Raw genomic sequence first — 16,927 nt, 5'->3', positions numbered from 1 at the left:
CCAAGGTTTATTGAGACTAGCTTTAAGTTGATTGAAGTGGCGTGAGGTGAGCTCAGCACAGGGCGCAACAGTGAGAGGGTGTCTTTGGCTGCACGGGGCCCTTACTGCATGAACAAGGTGCAGGGGCGGGGAGTGAGGGGGGGGGGTGAAAATGAGGGGGGAGGGGCTGACGTGGGGGCCTTTTTAACATTAAATTACGGCCTTCCCAGTAGCTTCACCACACTAAGCGCATGAAGGACATAATTTTGTTAAAACTTTTTTCTGTTAAAAAAAGTTTATAAGTGGGCAATCTGCAACTTTACGCCAAGAAAGCCCAACTTTATTAGAAAAAAAAATTAGGTAATCAAAACAATAATAAAAACTTTTAATAAGGAAGAACTCAAAAAACAAATCAAGCCATCAGAGCGCTTAATAGATAGAGGAGCTGTAGCCATGTTGCTTTTCTTGCAGAACATAAGATCATTTGGTGGAAACTATGATGAACTTAAAGCAACTTTTGAGGCCAACCAAATAATGCCACTTTTGCTGGCACTAAAGAGACCTGGTTGAAAGATTACTCGAACCACCAGTTGTTCTGCAATGAAAACTTACAAAATAATATGTGCAACGACCAAAAAAGGGGCGAAGGAGTAGCTCTGCTTGAGAGCAAAGAATGGCAATTAACAACAATAAAGACCTCTGCAAGCAATGATATACAATTAAGAATTGCAATTGTATTCCATTAGTAGCAACACATCAGGAAAACAAAAAAAAATAAAAACACTAACCTTTTCACTCTCAAACTCTTGACAAATCTTAGTCCATATCAATGGAAAAATAACGTCAAATTTTAGTCAATGGAAATATTTTAAAAAAACCTTGTAGTTGACAACTAATGCTTGTTGTGTTCTAATGTGACTCCCTAATGTTGAGATATTAATGATATACAAGTGTTGAGAAGCAATGATATACAAGTTTTAACGGCAAACTGCGTTTGAAAAAATCAGTGGTTTGTAGTAACGATTGTGTACAAGGCTCCACAAACGGATATATAAACATTCCAAAATTTTCCAGAGTGAAAAACAACATCACGCACGCAATTCAGTTGGAACTGCATGAACGAGTTAACAAAAAGGAGATTTGAATTGATTGTGTCGTTATATAGTCGTAATAAAATTCTTGACGCAATTATTAAAATAAAACCGACTAACGTCGGGCGAACTGCTCTCAATCGACCGGCGAGCAGTTGGCTTTCTCAGTAGCTAGCCACGGTTTGCTGAGACTAGCTTTAACTTGATTGAAGTGGCGTGAGGTGAGCGCAGCACGGGGCGCAACAGCGGGAGGGTGTCTTTGGCTGCACGGGGCCCTTACTGCTTGAAAAAGGTGCAGGGGCCGGAATTGGGGGGGTTGAAATGAGGGGGGAGGGGGCTTATGTGGGGGCCCTTTGACATTAAATTAGGGCCTTCCCAGTAGCTTCACCACACTAAGCGCATGAAGGACTACTTAAAGCGGCTAGGGGGCCCCTAATGAAACTTGATGCTCGCTGGGCGCTACCTGTATGTTGGTCAAGCGAAAAAAATTGGTCGAGCGAAGAGCAAAAAAATTGACAGGACTAAAATAATTGCTACAAACTTCGTTTGAGAGCTATTAATTACAATTGCAATTGTATTCCATTATAAGCAAAACAAAAATTTAAAAACACTAACCCTTTCACTCTCAAACGAATTTTAGTCCATATATTTATATCAAAGAAAATATTTAAAAAAAACCTTGTAGTTGACAACTAATGCTTGCAATGGTCTAATGTGACTCCCTAGTGTTGAGATATTAATGCTCACAAAGTTGTAAAAAGCAACCTATTATTTTGAAAACTATAAAATTACAACAAAACATTATTTACAACAGAACTAAAATTTGAAAATCAATGAAACTATGGGGAAAAATCAAAAACAAAACAACACTCCTTAAAATTATTTAAAATTCATTATTGATCAAAAATAACCAAATAGATTCCAGGCAACTCCGCCAACATTAAGGAATCATTAGATACCAATCATAAACTGCAATGGTTTTTTCTCTAGTGGAAGCGACTGTCCGCTGACACTAGTAGAGAAAAAACTGTTGAGAACTTGAAGATTTTATTTTTTAGTTCGGTAGTTAGCTAAATTACACGTTTTCGGCGACTAAAACGCTGAATAAACAAAAACAAGTTTTTGTCATGAAAAATTTTTCCTTGTTTAAACCATAATTTGTTAAAACTTTCTTCTGTTAAAAAATTTTATAAGTGGGCAATCTGCAACTTTACGCCAAGAAAGCCCAACTTTAGTAGAAAAAAGTAATTAGGTAATCAAAACAATAATAAAAACTTATAAGGAAGAACTCAAAAAACAAACCATGCCATCAGAGCGCTTAATAGATAGAGGAGCTGTAGCCATGCTGCTTTTCTTGCAGAACAGAAGATCATTTGGTGGAAACTATGATGAACTTATAGCAACTTCTGAGGCCAACCAAATAATGCCACCTTTGCTGGCACTAAGAGAGACCTGGTTGAAAGTTTACTCGAACTACCAATTGTTCTGCAACAAAAATTTCCAGAATAATGTTATGTGCAACCGACCAAATAAAAGGGGCGGAGGAGTAGCTCTGCTTGAGAGCAAAGAATATCAATTAACAACAATAAACACCTCTGCAAGCAATGATATAAAAGTTTTAACGGCAAATTACGTTTCAAAAAATCAGTGTTTTGAAGTAACGATTGTGTACAAGGCACCACAAACAGATATATTAACATTCTAAAATTTTCTTTTGGAACATCTTTTTATCATGGGACTAAAAACCAATTACATTTTATGCTGCGACTTAAATATAGATTTCTCGAAAAATCACAAGAAAAAAAATTTTTCTGAGGGAAATCGGCTCCCTGAACCTATTCCTAAAATTAAAGGAAAACGAGCACACAAAGAGAAAAACAATCAGAAGCATCTCAACTCTAGATGTTTTCTTCTCAAATTTTGAATGTGAAACAGGGGTACTGAAAACAAAGGTGTCAGACCATTATGGAGTTTATTTTAAAGTAAGTGACCTTAACGATAACCAAAACAACACCATAGGAGAAGATGAAAAAGAAAAACAGAGAGACTGGAATGCTCTCAACAGGTTTACTAACGTTCTGGAGTTAATGTTGAACTGTAAATCGAACTTAGGTCAAAAGCGACTTTTTTAAGTTATGCACAGCGGAGGAAGGAATTCGCAATCTCGAGAAAATTATCAATGAAACTCTGGATCTCATAACTCCAAAAAAAATTATCGAAATCAAAAATGACAAAACTGGATTAACAACGAAGTTGAAAATGCTTGTTCCAAGAAACAACGTCTTTGGAATATTTTTTTTGCAGTCCATGTCACAAAAAGTAAAAAAAAACCAATACAACTTACAGAACAACAAAAAAACATTAGTCAGAAACGCCAAAAAGAACTACAAAGAATATTTTGATAAACAAAATGATTCCAACGGCAAAAGTTTTTATACGTATCAATCAAATTTGCCATCCGAATACAAAAAGAAAATCAGAAATCACAAACATAATTGACTCCAAAACACGCAAAAATTTTTTTGTAAATATTGGACCCTCAGTTGCAAGGAAAATTGAGAAACCATATATTGGGAATATGATTAATCGGGTTGTTGATTCTTTTGTTTTGAAGCCGGTCCAAAACGACGAAGCGAAGTTCGAAATAAAGCAACTTGTTGGGAAAAAGTTCCGATTATATGGGTTTAACAAACCATTTTCTAAGAGTCATTATTGTACCAGTCATAATACCTCACAGATATTTTCAACAAAATCATAGATGAATCACATTATCCCGAAAGTCTAAAAGTTTCAAAATTTGTGCCAATTTTCATCGACGGAGATCCAAATGAGCCTAACAATTACAGACCAATTTCTTTAGTACCACTTTGGCAAAAATATTGAAAAAATTATTAAACGAAGACTGATGTCATTTCTTCTGAAGAAAAAAATTCTCTTCAGAAAACAATTTGGTTTCTGAGTAAGAGATCAACGGTCGCTGCTATAACAGAAATGCCGGATGACATTCGGAGATTACGGGAGAAAAACGTTCTGGCTCATTGTACCTTGCTTGACCTCTCAAAAGCATTTGATACTGTTGACCACAGCATTTTGCTAGACAAATGTCCAAATATGGTTTGAGTGGCAAAATCGAGGAGTTAATTAAGTCTTATCTTAAAGATCGCAAACAATTCGTTCGAATAAAGGAGAATCTTCCTCAACTAAAAGAATTGAGTGCGGAGCCCCTCAAGGATCAGTATTAGGACCACTTCTGTTTCTAATATATATATATAAACGATATCGTAGACATACCAAAGCACAATAATATTTTGTTATACGCAGATGACACAGACATATTTGGCAAATATGAGCAAACTGAACATACAAATTATCTGAAATTGATTTCCAGCTGGCTAGAAAGTAACAAACTGACACCAAATATTAAAAAAACTTCTGTTAGGACCCAACAATTTATGAGAGTTCTAATATATGGCAAGGCAAACAAAAGCGTTCTTGAAATAATACAATATCAACAAAATTTCCTAATCAGGATAGTTTTTGGGTTCCCAAAACATAAAAAGTTCGTGTTGTAGATCAAAGAACAAAATTCCATCAATATCTCAGCTACACGTGTACGAATTTCTGAAACTTTTATCAAAAGTAATCAGAGAACATCCTACTGAATCTATTAGCTCGTTTATAACTGACAAGGAAATCGACATATCTTTCGAGAGTCAAAACAATGCCTCTCATAGAAAAATTAACTCGCAAGAAACGAAAACTAATCTCAGTTCAATTGAGAATACTCTACAATAGCCTATGCACTCTTGACTTTGATCTAATAAAAAGTTTGAGAATCTGCAAAGAAAAGGATTTGAAAAAAACTGCTACACTACTTTCTGGACAATTACCTAATCGATTCCGGTTTTTTGGAAACTTGTATTGGTAGTATGCTCGATAGAAAAGTGTTTTTCTTTAAAAAGAAAAAATCCATTTTTAAGTTTAAAACATTTAGACGGTTGGAGCCTAAAATTGGCTTATTAAACCCCCTTTTTTCCAGTTCCTATTGAATGGTCTCAGTATGAGAAACTAAATGAACTTCGGACATACAATCTAATTTTGAATAGCTCTGTAACGGTGTTGAAACAGACAAGTTGCCTCCTAGCATTCATTCAGTACGACGCTTTATACTCAAAATTGGTTTAAGTATTCGTAGCTTGAATTTTTGGTTCTGAAAACAAATTTATTATTTCTATCAAAAAGGGCCAGAAGTAACCTGCGAACTGCAGCTCTTTGCGACAGCTAGAAGAACAACAACTTACAATCTAACGTTGGATTATAATTTAAAAATTTAACAAAGCACAGGCAAATCAAGCCAGATTTGACAACCTCGACTTCTCACTCTACACAAATCAAGAAAATCACTGCCTATTCAAATTATAGAAGAAAAAACGTATTTAAAATCGAATTCTAGCAGTAGCGACATAGTAACGACAAAAAACCGACAATGAATCGTTAAGGCAAAATACCGAACCTTTTTCTCTATCAAATTAAAAGAAATCCTAGACCAGATCTTTTATATGAACGGAAAACTTTGAAAATTGTTCACTCTCAACACTAGTAGTCAAGTTAAAGAAAATCTCAAAACTAGAGAAGTAAAAAAAACAAATGAGCCTACTGGCTGTGAACACTGATACTTAAGCATAAGCAATCTAATTATAGTAACCACTTTTGCTCAAGCAAAAAAGAAAACCGAAAACTTTGCTCTAGTTTTTCTCACAAAACTGTTTATCTTCTGAATTTAGAGATGCGCCAAAAAGAACAATTTTCTCACGTTTCCCTTAAAAATCTGAAGTTAAAGATTCGACAAAACCAACAAAAATAAATCTCGTGGCAACACAAAACATTAGAAACATGCAAGCCATTCGGTCACAGCAAGTCTTTGGCCAGATAACCACTAATACAGGTCGGAAGCTCACAAAGGTATCAAACTCTTCCAATAAGTTTCAAAAAAGTATGCAATTACCACAAAACGCCCATTTTAAATCACAAATGGTCAGAAGTTGGACTCAATAATTCGGAAGTTGATATTGCAGCTTACAGAAAGTAATTTGATAGAGCAAACAATTTAGAAACCAGTATTAAGGGGGGGGGGGGGGGGGGACAAAAAAGTGTTACTGGGAGTTTCACGGGGTGCCGTGAAAAAAAACTTCTAATGAAATGGTGCCGTGAAAAAAAACTTCTCTCCCTTAGCGAAAATTTTTTACACCTTTCTCGCTCTCCCTCAAAACACTCATACCATTTCTCTCAAAAGCTGTTCAACAATTTGACCTAAACAACTATTTCACGTGCCGCATTTCCTATTCAAACACACGTCATAAAAATTATCGATTAAAACGACCCACCACCAACACTCCTATTCTAGTCGTAATACAAAATCAAAAGAAGGCCAACAATAGCTGCACTCAGCTATTATTGAAAAAATTAAAACAACTTAGCTTAAAATGTTTGGTCACATACCTATCGAACTTTTTATGCGAAAGCACCAGGAACATAGCTGACCTGCATATTAGCAGAGCTCGAATTATAGACCTTATTGACAAATTCATTTCACACTCTCATTTCTTCTCTCAAATCAGCATCTTATATCAAGGATAAAAAAGTTGAAATTTTATTTTGACTTAGTTCAAGACTAATTTCCAGAAGCTAAGAATACGTAAAAGGTACTTAGAATACAGGCTTACAAATAAAATACAAAAGGGCACACAGATAAAACAAGAACATCGTTATATCTCTCAGATAACAGCTGACGGTCACTATTGAACAAGGCCATTAGAACGAACATATACAACATAAACATCATTATTCTCACGTGAATATTGAGCGACTTCTTGGGCAACTTTAGAAAAGAGGTACTCGCAAAATTAAATCGATTTTGATTAATTCCAATCAAAATTTAAATCTTTAGCAAAGGACAAGTAGTCGCTCATAAGATATTGATGGGACCAAAGTCTTCAATTGCTATTGCTACTGAAAAAGTCCAAGTTCTCCATGAAAGAGCCAAAAGCATTGCGTCTAATCCGAGCTATGAGTCCATTAGCCACCGCTTCCCCGAAAGAGCGGCTAGTTTCGCCCTGCTGTTCTCTATCCTCAAAGTTTATTCTCTCTGATTGATGATCGGTAGGATAGGATTGATGACAGCTGGTGCTATTGGTCGAGTTTTTCCTTCCTCCGTCAGCTTCTTGGCTGATTTGGTTGAAGGTCGCGATAGATTTCTTTGATATGTTTAAGTCTGTAAGAAGTCTGAAACGCTTCTCTTCCACTTGTGACAGTTGGCCGCTCTGCTCATTGCACGTAAAATGGTCGACTTCTGAACAAAATCAACCACATTCGCTACAATGAGTAACATAAAAAACATAACCGACTAACGTCGGAAAAATTGATCTCGAACAACGTCTACTGGGAGCGCGAATCTATTGCAGCCTGCTTCAGTCGGTGGTGGGGGGGATAACTAAATTCACCAAGGCGGGCTTCAAATGACGTCATTAGAGGTTATTATATACCACAAGAAGCAATAAAAAATTGAAGTGAATCAGGCGGGGGGAGGGGCTGGAGAAGAGTTAAGGTTAGCAGTAGATAGGTGGGAGTGTAGGTAGGTGGCGGGTTCTTTAATTGGGATATAAAATAAACATGTTATGGGAAGAAAATTTCTCACAATGACCTTACGACCTAGAACATTACGAGAAGTAACTAATCAATATGTATTAGTAACTAAGCGGTAGTGATAGTTTAAAAACAGAGATCAAGGTTTTAAAACAGAAGTCAACGTTCGAAAACAAACGTCAAAACTAAAGGCCATGAACAAACTCGCTTCAGCTAAAAAGCTATTGAACCGCAAAATTCCTCTTCGAGTCCTAAGAAGACCAGCACGTTTACAATAATTACTTCAAACTTCGTTCGAGAGCAATTAATTACGTTTATCTGACTCATTTACGTTCAACTACACATTTAATAAGACCAGATTTGTAGATCTGCAGCTTTCCGTACAGAAAAAGAACTCCTCTTCTTTTTATTAATCTCTGAGATGTTATATTATGACTAGGAATCTAGATGTTCTAAAAGCTGCTCTTAAAAAAACCTTCCATTAAACTACAAACGCACTGCATTTTATCTCCTTGAATCAAAGAAAAAAAGTCGTTTTGAAAGTTAACAAAGTGATTTTTGAGAGCGAGGTAAGTCATGTGTGACCAAAAACTTAATCACGCAAATGAAAAAAAACTCGCGTTACTAAGTAAAAAAACATAGCAGGACAAGTCCTGACGTACAATTCGAAGAATTTTCATTGACTAAACAGAAAACTAGACCTAGAACGGACTATGAATGGATTGGAAAAACCATTTAGAAAAATATCCGATCCAAAAAATCGAAAAAACAGTAAAAATCAAAGTGAAATTGCCGCATGTGAACAAAAAACCACTAGCGAGAAAACGAATTTTTGTTCAAACCCCGTTTTCTCACTCTACTTTAAATTTAGAGCGAAAAAATTTCGAGCCGCAAAACCACTCGCTTTTTCGCTCCACTTCCTGTTTCGGCGTGACCAAAATCACTACTCCAATATGACTTCAAAAATCATGAAAATGTGTGAACAGATCTTAAAAAAAAGACAGCGCCCCAATACAATTCAAATTCTTTGAATTGTAAAAAACAACGTCACGCACGCAACTTAGCGAAAAATGCATGAACGAAGGAATAAAGAAATTTAAAAAATATAATTAAAAACAAAAAAAACGAATTAAAAAAAACATAGCAGGACAAGTCTTGACGTACAATTCAAGGAATTTTCATTGACTAAACAAAAAACTAGACCTAGAACGGACTATGAATGGATTGGAAAAACCATTTAGAAAAAAATCCGATTAAAAAAATCGAAAAAACAGTAAAAATCAAAGTGAAATTGCCGCATGTGAACAAAAAACCACTACCGATAAAACGAATTTTTGCTCAAACACCGTTTTCTCACTCTTTAAAATTAGAGCGAAAAAAAATTCACGCCACAAAACCACTCGCTTTTTCGCTCCATTTCCTGTTTCGGCGTGACCAAAATCACTACTCCAATTTGACTTCAAAAAACGAACATGTGTGAACAGATCTTAAAAAAAAGACAGCGCCCCAATACAATTCAAATTCTTTGAATTGTAAAAAACAACGTCACGCACGCAACTTAGCGAAAATTGCATGAACGAAGGAATAAAGAAATTAAAAAATTATAATTAAAAACAAAGAAAACGAATTAAAAAAAACATAGCAGGACAAGTCTTGACGTACAATTCAAGGAATTTTCTTGATTAAACAAAAAACTAGACCTAGACTGGACTATGAGTGAATTGGGGAAACCATTCCTAAAAAACAGATTTAAAAAAAACAGAAAAATGCCGCATGTGAACAAAAAACCACTAGCGAGAAATGGAAATTGGGTTCAAACAAAAACTAGGCCTGGAATGAACTACGAATGGATTGCAAAAACCATTTAGAAAAAAATCCGATCCAAAAAATTGAAAAAACAGTAAAAATCAAAGTGAAATTGCCGCACATGAACAAAAAACCACTAGCCAGAAAGCGAAATTTTGTTCAAACATCGTCATCTCACTCTACTTTAAAACTCGCGTTACTAAGTAAAAAAACATAGCAGGACAAGTCCTGACGTACAATTCGAAGAATTTTCATTGACTAAACAGAAAACTAGACCTAGAACGGACTATGAATGGATTGGAAAAACCATTTAGAAAAATATCCGATCCAAAAAATCGAAAAAACAGTAAAAATCAAAGTGAAATTGCCGCATGTGAACAAAAAACCACTAGCGAGAAAACGAATTTTTGTTCAAACCCCGTTTTCTCACTCTACTTTAAATTTAGAGCGAAAAAATTTCGAGCCGCAAAACCACTCGCTTTTTCGCTCCACTTCCTGTTTCGGCGTGACCAAAATCACTACTCCAATATGACTTCAAAAATCATGAAAATGTGTGAACAGATCTTAAAAAAAAGACAGCGCCCCAATACAATTCAAATTCTTTGAATTGTAAAAAACAACGTCACGCACGCAACTTAGCGAAAAATGCATGAACGAAGGAATAAAGAAATTTAAAAAATATAATTAAAAACAAAAAAAACGAATTAAAAAAAACATAGCAGGACAAGTCTTGACGTACAATTCAAGGAATTTTCATTGACTAAACAAAAAACTAGACCTAGAACGGACTATGAATGGATTGGAAAAACCATTTAGAAAAAAATCCGATTAAAAAAATCGAAAAAACAGTAAAAATCAAAGTGAAATTGCCGCATGTGAACAAAAAACCACTACCGATAAAACGAATTTTTGTTCAAACACAGTTTTCTCACTCTACTTTAAATTTAGAGCGAAAAAATTTCGAGCCGCAAAACCACTCGCTTTTTCGCTCCACTTCCTGTTTCGGCGTGACCAAAATCACTACTCCAATATGACTTCAAAAATCATGAAAATGTGTGAACAGATCTTAAAAAAAAAATACAGCGCCCCAATACAATTCAAATTCTTTGAATTGTAAAACATAGCAGGACAAGTCCTGACGTACAATTTAAAGAATTTTCATTGACTAAACAGAAAAACTAGACCTAGAATGGACTATGAGTGAATTGAGAAAACCATTTTAGAAAAAAATAAGATAAAAAATAAAAAAAAAATCAATGTCAAAATGCCGCATGTGAACCAAAAAAAACCACTAGCGAGAAATGATAAATAAATTCAAACAAAAAACTAGGTCTAGAATGAGCTGTGATTGGCTTGGCAAAACCATTTAGAAAAAAATTCTATCCAAAAAATCGAAAAAACAGTAAAAATCAGAGTGAAATTGCCGCATGTGAACAAAAAACCACTACCGAGAAACCGAAATTTTGTTCAAACACCGCTTTCTCACTCTACTTTAAAATTAGAGCGAAAAAAATTCACGCCACAAAACCACTCGCTTTTTCGCTCCATTTCCTGTTTCGGCGTGACCAAAATCACTACTCCAATTTGACTTCAAAAATCATGAAAATGTGTGAACAGATCTTAAAAAAAAGACAGCGCCCCAATACAATTCAAATTCTTTGAATTGTAAAAAACAACGTCACGCACGCAACTTAGCGAAAAATGCATGAACGAAGGAATAAAGAAATTTAAAAAATATAATTAAAAACAAAAAAAAACGAATTAAAAAAAACATAGCAGGACAAGTCTTGACGTACAATTCAAGGAATTTTCATTGACTAAACAAAAAACTAGACCTAGAACGGACTATGAATGGATTGGAAAAACCATTTAGAAAAAAATCCGATTAAAAAAATCGAAAAAACAGTAAAAATCAAAGTGAAATTGCCGCATGTGAACAAAAAACCACTACCGATAAAACGAATTTTTGTTCAAACACAGTTTTCTCACTCTTTAAAATTAGAGCGAAAAAAAATTCACGCCACAAAACCACTCGCTTTTTCGCTCCATTTCCTGTTTCGGCGTGACCAAAATCACTACTCCAATTTGACTTCAAAAAACGAACATGTGTGAACAGATCTTAAAAAAAAGACAGCGCCCCAATACAATTCAAATTCTTTGAATTGTAAAAAACAACGTCACGCACGCAACTTAGCGAAAATTGCATGAACGAAGGAATAAAGAAATTAAAAAAATATAATTAAAAACAAAGAAAACGAATTAAAAAAAACATAGCAGGACAAGTCTTGACGTACAATTCAAGGAATTTTCTTGACTAAACAAAAAACTAGACCTAGACTGGACTATGAGTGAATTGGGGAAACCATTCCTAAAAAACAGATTTAAAAAAAACAGAAAAATGCCGCATGTGAACAAAAAACCACTAGCGAGAAATGGAAATTGAGTTCAAACAAAAACTAGGCCTGGAATGAACTATGAATGGATTGCAAAAACCATTTAGAAAAAAATCCGATCCAAAAAATTGAAAAAACAGTAAAAATCAAAGTGAAATTGCCGCACATGAACAAAAAACCACTAGCCAGAAAACGAAATTTTGTTCAAACATCGTCATCTCACTCTACTTTAAAATTAGAGTGAAAAAGTTTCACGCCGCAAAACTACTCGCTTTTTTGCTCCACTTCCTATTTCGGCGTGACCAATATTCTTAGTCTTCAAAAATCATGAAAATGTGTGAACAGATCTTAAAAAAAGACAGCGCCCCAAAACAAATTCTATGAATTGTAAAAACAACAAACAACATGTCCTGATTTACAATTCAAAGAATTTTCACTAACTAAACAGAAAAATTAGACCCAAAATGGACCATGAATAGCTTAGGAAACCATGTAGAAAAACTCCGAGAATGTCATTTTTACCCTTTCCCCCTCTACTTTAAAATTTGAATGACCAAATTTTCCACGTCAAAACCATTCGCTTGTTCGCTTCATTTTCTGCTGCGATGGCCAAAATCATCTTTTCAATTTGACTTCGAAAAAGACAGCGCCCCAATAAAATTCATTCTTTTGAAATCTAAAAAAAACAGTCAAAAGAGTTCCGGAAGCGACTCGAAGAGTCGGATATTCCCAAACAAAACCCAATTTGCACCCCAAAACTACCATTATTTGTATGAGGCCAATTAATTTTAAAAAGGTAACTAAAAACATTTTGTAAAAACTTAAACAACTTTCAGTGAGGAAAATAACTAAGGAAACAGCTTAAAACAAAGGTCAAAAAATTGTTCATTACAAACCTAGCTAGAAACATTTTTACAGAAAATAAATCAGCCATTTCAGTCATAAACATCAGTCAAAAATATTATGATAGAAACTCAATAAATTCCCAAACTTGCATTAAGTTAAGTCAACTGAAAACAAAATAAAATCTAACCGAAAAAGCTATTAAAAACCGAAAAAGCAAATGAAAATACAATTTAAAGCCACAACCCAGCATTGATATTCACGATCAACAAAAATTGAAAAAAGGTAGATTGTGGAGGTTAAGGACACATTGTAAAAAAAATAGTTACCTAAAGGCAACTTTGACGTTAAAAGAAAATTAGAAAAAAAAACAGAAAACAGAACACAAATTGAAAAATTGAATACTGAAAATTGAGTTGAAGAACATTTACATTTTCTCATTTAGCTTTGGAGATTCATCAAAATTAAGTGACATCCTCTTTTTAAAATAAAACATAAAAAAACATTTCTAGGACTCGAAACTTTAAATATTTTGCCAAAAAAAATGTTAAAACTGCTATCATGGTATATATTTTATTGAACTTTATCGACAAGAAATGAATAATTTATAAAGGAAACGAAACTGAAATCCCTCACGATGCAAATATAACCTTACTTTAATAAATAAAATCAAAACAAACATGAAAAGATTTCCAAAATCATTTTACTAGGTGCAAATTTTATAGAAACAAATCTACCTTACGACAAAAACAGAAGCAATCAATGCATGAAAGGTTTTATTGCTATGGAGACTGATAACCAAAAAGTCCGCTCATAGGCCCCAAATCAATGAAGTTATTGAAAGCTAAAAAAAGATTAACAAGAAAAACGAAACGATTTTGCCCTTGAAACGCATTATAAGCCTCTTAGAATCACTATTATCCAATGCAGAGGGCTACATATAGATGGCCGTCAATGAAAAAGTATGCTTCCAACAAACAAAAAATTGAGCTCAATCGACAAAAAATCAGGTTAAATACGGTTATCTGTATAGGCCATTCAGACAAAAAACTTTTTATAGTCAAAAATACGTGGCATGAACAAAAAACTCGCTAAGAAAAAAAAGCCCACTTTTAGACGAAAAATGCAATAAAAATAGTGCAACTTTTCTCTCAAACGCATTTACGCCAAAAGGACGCTTGAACAAACGGTACTTCTTTTGAAAAACAAAACATGCCTGGAAGATTGGCGAAAAATAGCCGCTGTTGACGCGCTAGACGCACATCGGGATTGAAACAGAAAGATTGAAATTGACAAAATTTTTTTCTAAGTTCCAAAAATTGTAATTTAGTGTGCAGTTTCAGTTAGATTTTAAACCTTACCTTACTTCAGCTTCTAAACTGAAGGTTATTCAGCATAATACTAATATCAGCTAGCAATCGCTCTCATGAACTTTGATAACCTAATGCACTATGACTTATGACTATACCGCCATTTTTAGCATTCCTTAGAGTTTCTGACAGTTCAACCAAGAGATCATTCGATTCATCATCGGTGGCATCTGATGCCTGTGCGCATGCTTGAATGACGAAGAGATTGACTGGCCAACATTGAAATCAAGCAGCAACTATACGATCTGAATACTGAGTAGTAACCCATAAGTGATGTAGCCTTCTCTTCGTAGATGATGAACGCTATTCCTCACTCAGATTTCGATTCGCTTCCTGAGATGATGGTGTAGTCCCTACTTTTAATTTTGCCCGAGTTTTTCCATCTCATTTCTTTTACTCCGAGGACTCCTATTTTCGTTCTTTTGGCCTCGTGTATCACGTTTGCATGCTTCCCGCATGGCATCAGGGTTCTCACGTTCCAAACTTGTATCCTGTTTGTTTCAATTTGGTTTCCTTTGCTGATAATGATGCTGTGTCAGTAGCTGGACGACAATCGAGTCTGCCATGTCTCGCAGAAACTCTACCCAACGCGTTTCCGGTTTCGGCTCCGTTGAAGCTGCTGTTTTCTGAGTTTTTAGATGTACTCATGATTTTTCTTGACAGCATACTGAAGTAGTTTGCCATTTTTCTTCAAGAAAATGCCTTCATTTGCTCAGGTCCTCCCGAATTAACAGGAGTCCGCAATCCCCATTTCTTAATTCCTCTGAAGTTGATGTTTTAATTTATTCTGTATATGATACTCTTTGGCTTTTTGAACAAAAAAAGGTAGGAGTTCAATTCTATATCTCAAATAATCCCTTCAGCCTTTAAATCTCTAGCAAAATTGAAACTATGACAGAGCAGTTAATGTTTTCATTATGACAAAAAAGGGGGGAAAATGTACATTTTTAACTAAGCACTGAGCAATTTTCCATCGATGATTTTCCTGAGTCCAGCTTACCTATAATTTTTTAAGAGCTGAATTTGACGAAAAACGATAGATCCAATCGTACGCACCAAAGTTTAACTCCGAGTCTCAACTATACACGTGGAGGATACAATGAAAGTTTTGCAGCTGCGATGCTATTTAAATACGACATCTGTGGGTGACGAACAACGGGACCCATCCCGAAGCCTACTACTACTAGATAGCTTTTTGTTTTGCGGTTTCGCCTAAATGCCAGCTCAAAAAAAGTATCAGCTGTTGAAATTGCCAATGTAATGTGGTTGGTCGAATTTGACTCAAGATTGACTGTTTTCAACAACATTAGCCAATCGTGTAATAAATAATTTATGAAGAAACCCTTGATAACACCTCTCCCTTTGCAGTCGCAACTTAACAAGATCTCGGGGATAGTTAAAAATCGAAATGATATAACCGACACTTACTTTGCTCCATGAACTCGTCCAAAATTCTAATAATGGCTTTGTTAATCCAAAGACGAGTGATTTTTCTCGTACAATTTTTCTTTTGGCAGATAATAGAAGAGGATGCCAAACTCGCTTCGAAAGCCACCTGCATCATTGACTTGATGCATCGATAACACACTAGGTGATTGCAAGGCTTCAATTGCACAGGTGAGTGAGAAGATAAATTTCCCTTAAATGTGTTGCAGCACCAATTGCAGGAGAGGGTCGAAAGAAAAATCTGCGCTTTTAACACTTTTTCAGCTGCATCAGTGTTTGCATTTGAAGATGATTCGTGCAAACTATCCAGTATGTCGCAATTAACGCTATTTTCTAAACCACATGAATCTGAATGTGCTTTTTTCAATATACGCTTCCGTTTTGGCCTCTTCTTCTTTTGGTGGCAATCAAAAGTGTTCGCAACCTGCCCTCTGCTTGTTGTATTTTCAACTTGAGCTTGTTGTGCCCCGGGACGCTGCCTCAAACTATAGTTCCTTGATGCTCGTTCCGATTTTCTGGACGGTGGCATCTAATCTGAAAAGTGCCTAAATTAACTCTTTGAACAATGCGGTATTGGCATTAAACCAGAAGCTATCAAATGTTCAACTTCAGACTAGACAAATTTCAAATTTACGTTTACCTATATCGAAAATAATGAAGAGAAAGGAAATTATAATGTCCGCATATAAGCAAATAACGAACTTTTAATGGGCAAAACAACCCATGAACGTATTTGCATACCATGAAGAACCATATAAAAGAAGAAATTAAATTTATTCTGGTGATATACATTGTACATAACTTTGTGCATTCTCAAAGAAATACCAAAGCACCAGAAAGGGACCTCCTCTGGTCAATAGTCCCACAGAAGCTAGAAGCCCCACAATAGTTACAGATAAGGCTAGTATAAAAAAATAAAGAAAGAAATCTGAACATACTAGAACAAGGTATCGAATAAATACATTTTTATTAACAAAACCTTGCGATGATCTATGGAATGTTTTAATGATATTACGTATCCGCAAACAGGATCAACAATAAAGCCATTACTTATCAAGTAATTCCACAGAACGCATCCTCTCCAGGCCAATGAATTCTCATCTGAGGCTTTATTCAGGCGTGGTTTCTCGAAGAGGCCAGATGAGACGCTCCTCGTAGTAAGGCAATCTCTCACGTCACGCTGATAAAGGCTACCGCGCAGGCAATTTAGAGTTTTCAAACCAGACCAATTTCAAACCAGATTCCAATAATTCCAGAATGTATAAATCGTAAACACTTAGGATAGTTAGATTTGTTTGCTCTCTACCCGGTTACCGGTTAATTCGTTTATGTAACTGAAGATATTGCCTTTGTTGAA

General features: G+C 35.2%; 1 protein-coding gene across 1 annotated transcript; it reads right to left on the bottom strand.

The window, feature by feature from the left end:
* Positions 1–6,707: 6,707 nt before the first annotated feature.
* Positions 6,708–16,139, bottom strand: LOC142335528 (uncharacterized). Its single transcript, XM_075384068.1, has 2 exons — positions 15,553–16,139; positions 6,708–7,419 (listed from the first exon to the last, which is right to left on the bottom strand). Exons 1-2 carry the CDS (start codon positions 16,097–16,099, stop codon positions 7,064–7,066), a joined length of 903 nt encoding a protein of 300 aa, XP_075240183.1. The 5' UTR covers positions 16,100–16,139; the 3' UTR covers positions 6,708–7,063.
* Positions 16,140–16,927: the final 788 nt, after the last annotated feature.

This window comes from Convolutriloba macropyga, chromosome 2, assembly GCF_964194025.1.
Source record: "Convolutriloba macropyga chromosome 2, txConMacr16.3, whole genome shotgun sequence".
NCBI classification, from domain to species: domain Eukaryota; kingdom Metazoa; phylum Xenacoelomorpha; order Acoela; family Convolutidae; genus Convolutriloba; species Convolutriloba macropyga.
The sequence above is the reverse complement of the archived record's forward strand: the minus strand, read 5'-3'. Positions and strand labels throughout refer to the sequence as shown.

Excerpts from the sequence above, each read along its gene's own strand:
- LOC142335528 (XM_075384068.1), bottom strand. The coding sequence starts at position 16,099 with ATGCCACCGTCCAGAAAATCGGAACGAGCATCAAGGAACTATAGTTTG. Across the intron at positions 7,420-15,552 it reads GGACGAGTTCATGGAGCAAA|AAGTCGACCATTTTACGTGC; the intron begins GTAAGTGTCGGT and ends GATTTTGTTCAG.